This window comes from Engraulis encrasicolus, chromosome 17 (genome assembly GCF_034702125.1).
Source record: "Engraulis encrasicolus isolate BLACKSEA-1 chromosome 17, IST_EnEncr_1.0, whole genome shotgun sequence".
Lineage (NCBI taxonomy): Eukaryota > Metazoa > Chordata > Actinopteri > Clupeiformes > Engraulidae > Engraulis > Engraulis encrasicolus.
This window is the reverse complement of record NC_085873.1, coordinates 51,077,775-51,080,274: the sequence shown is the minus strand read 5'-3', so window position 1 is coordinate 51,080,274 and position 2,500 is coordinate 51,077,775. Positions and strand designations below refer to the sequence as shown.

General features: G+C 49.2%; 1 protein-coding gene across 1 annotated transcript in view; it reads right to left on the bottom strand.

The window, feature by feature from the left end:
- LOC134467099 (MHC class II regulatory factor RFX1-like) overlaps positions 1-2,500 on the bottom strand; it is a 43,718-nt gene that overhangs the window by 31,540 nt on the left and 9,678 nt on the right. Inside the window, exon 4 of the mRNA XM_063221020.1 lies at positions 2,489-2,500. This exon is cut by the window's right edge and continues 544 nt beyond it. Within this exon, the coding sequence (XP_063077090.1) occupies positions 2,489-2,500 (12 nt within the window). The remainder of the gene's footprint in view (positions 1-2,488) is intronic.

The window sequence follows — 2,500 nt, the reverse complement described above, 5'->3', positions numbered from 1 at the left end:
CTGGTGACATTTCAGTTTACCTGGTAGACAAGACAACTTCATAGCCACTTTGACCCATTAACCCATTGATGCCTGATGTTGCGTTGCGCAACATTGGCCCTGGCACCTGGAGCTGCATTACGCAACATTCAGGCTCATGCGATTTGAGACAACTTTATTAAAGAATCTCTGTTTGATTGAGATGAATGAACACATCTTAATGAAAGATGAGAGTCTTAGCATTTAAATGCAACATAGTGCATATTTTTATGTACTTCAGAAGCTGAGATATTTAGGTTTTTATAGGCTGAGGGTAGTTTTTCTTTGAAAGGGCTCAAGCATTCAGCACCCTTTTTTGCAGGTGCCTTAAGCTAGATTCATGCTTCAGACGCAGAGCCTCTGCATCCGTCCGTCTTCTGTCTGTGCGAGTCCATGCCCCCCTCGCAGAGGCTCTGCGCCCGTCGTCGAGCGCCTCGAAAAAAATCGAACTACGTGTGACGGACGCAGAGGACGCAGACCAAAAGACGCTATGATTGGTCGTCTCGCCACTTCATTGTTCTGTTCTTGTGGCAGCGCAATGCCAGTAGTTTGCGAGAGCAGAGCTGTATTCAGTTAAAAACTATATTAATGCCTTGTGTGTAAATGTGTGTAAATACACGAAGCTACAAGCTAAGTAACAAACAATGCATCAGTTGAACACTCGTGGCACAATGCCTGCGGTTTTACTACCGTAGCTTCCTCAACCGAATGTAAACACACATTGGCAGAATCAACTGTCTTTACATGCTTGCATTTTCTGCTCGTGAACACAGACTGGGTAACCTATGTCAAATAATGATACAAGTGCATTGCCTTTGCAATTTGTGTGAAATAGCTAACCGGGCTAGAAAGCAACATTGCTTAATAATGACCGCAGTGCTTACAATGCAGTGAAAGTAATCGCGCAATTTCAAATGTGTCTCGCGACGAGACCTCGGACCTCGCAGAACTCGCAGATGCATGAATACAATGTTGATTCGTGGCCACTCCCACGCCACTTTTGACGAGCGCAGTTGCAGAAGTCTAATCTGACCTTTAGGCGTCAATGGGTTAATAAGCATATGTTTGGCTAGTGAGGTTAACATCTACTAGTCATTTTGGCAGGTGGTGAAAAAGTTAATTTAGAGCCCTGGTTGAATTTGAGGGAGAGGTGGTGTGTGTATAATGCGAGTGGTGGTGTGTGTAATGGGGGTGGGGGGGGGTTATGTGGAGGAGAGAGGAGGGGTGGGGGTGGGGAGAATGAGAAATGGGTAAGCAGTGAAGGTGTCAGGCTTGTAACCCAAAGGTTGATGGTTCAATTTCCGCCCCGCCAGTTTGGTGTGTGGGGGTAATTAACCAGAGCTCTCCCCCTCTACCCCATCCCCCCGAGGTGCCATTTGGGACTGCTCCTTCGCCCTTCGCATGGGTGAGGCACAAATGCAATTTCAATGTGTGTAGTGAGAATGCTGACAGTGTCTACTGGGAAAGGAGAGTTTTGGGGTTTTAATTGGAGAGGAGAGGAGAGGAGAGGAGAGGACAGGGCAGGACAGGACAGGACAGGAGAGGAGAGGAGAGGAGAGGAGAGGAGAGGAGAGGAGGAGAGAAGAGAAGAGAAGAGAAGAGAAGAGAAGAGAAGAGAAGAGAAGAGAAGAGAAGAGAAGAGAAGAGAAGAGAAGAGAAGAGAAGAGAAGAGAAGAGAGAAGAATTGATTTGGGAGTTTGTGCCGATAGGAGGGATGGGAGAGTGGAGAGTGGAGAGAAGAGATGGAAGGAGAGGAGGGGAAGGGAGAGTGGAAATGAGGGAGAGTGGAGATGGGGGATTCCTACCTTCTTGTGATGGGAGATGGGAGAGTGGAGATGGGAGATGGGAGAGTGGAGATGGGAAATGGGAGATGGGAGATGGGAAATGGGGGAGAGAGGAGATGGGAGAGTGGAGAGTGGAGATTGGGGAGAGAAGAGATGGGGGATGGGAGAGTGGAGGGTGGAAAGAGGAGATGGGGATTCATACCTTCTTGTGATGAGAGAGTGGAGATGGGAGATGGGAGATGGGAAATGGGGGAGAGGAGAGATGGGAGATGGGAGATGGGAAATGGGGGAGAGGAGAGATGGGAGATGGGAGATGGGGATTCCTACCCTCTTGTGATGGGAGAGTGGAGATGGAAGGAGAGGAGGGGAAGGGAGATGGGAGAGTGGACATGGGAGATGGGAGATGGGAAATGGGGGAGTGGAGATGGGAGATGGGGGATTCATACCTTCTTGTGATAGGAGATGGGAGATGGGAGATGGGAGAGTGGAGATGGGAGATGGGAGATGGGATATGGGATATGGGAGAGGGGAGATGGGAGAGTGGAGAGAGGAGATGGGAGATGGGATATGGGAAATGGGATATGGGGTATTCATACTTTCTTGTGATGGGAGAGTGGAGAGTGGGAGATGGGAGATGGGAGATGGGAGATGGGAAATGGGGGAGAGAGGAGCTGGGGGATTCCTACCTTCTTGTCTGC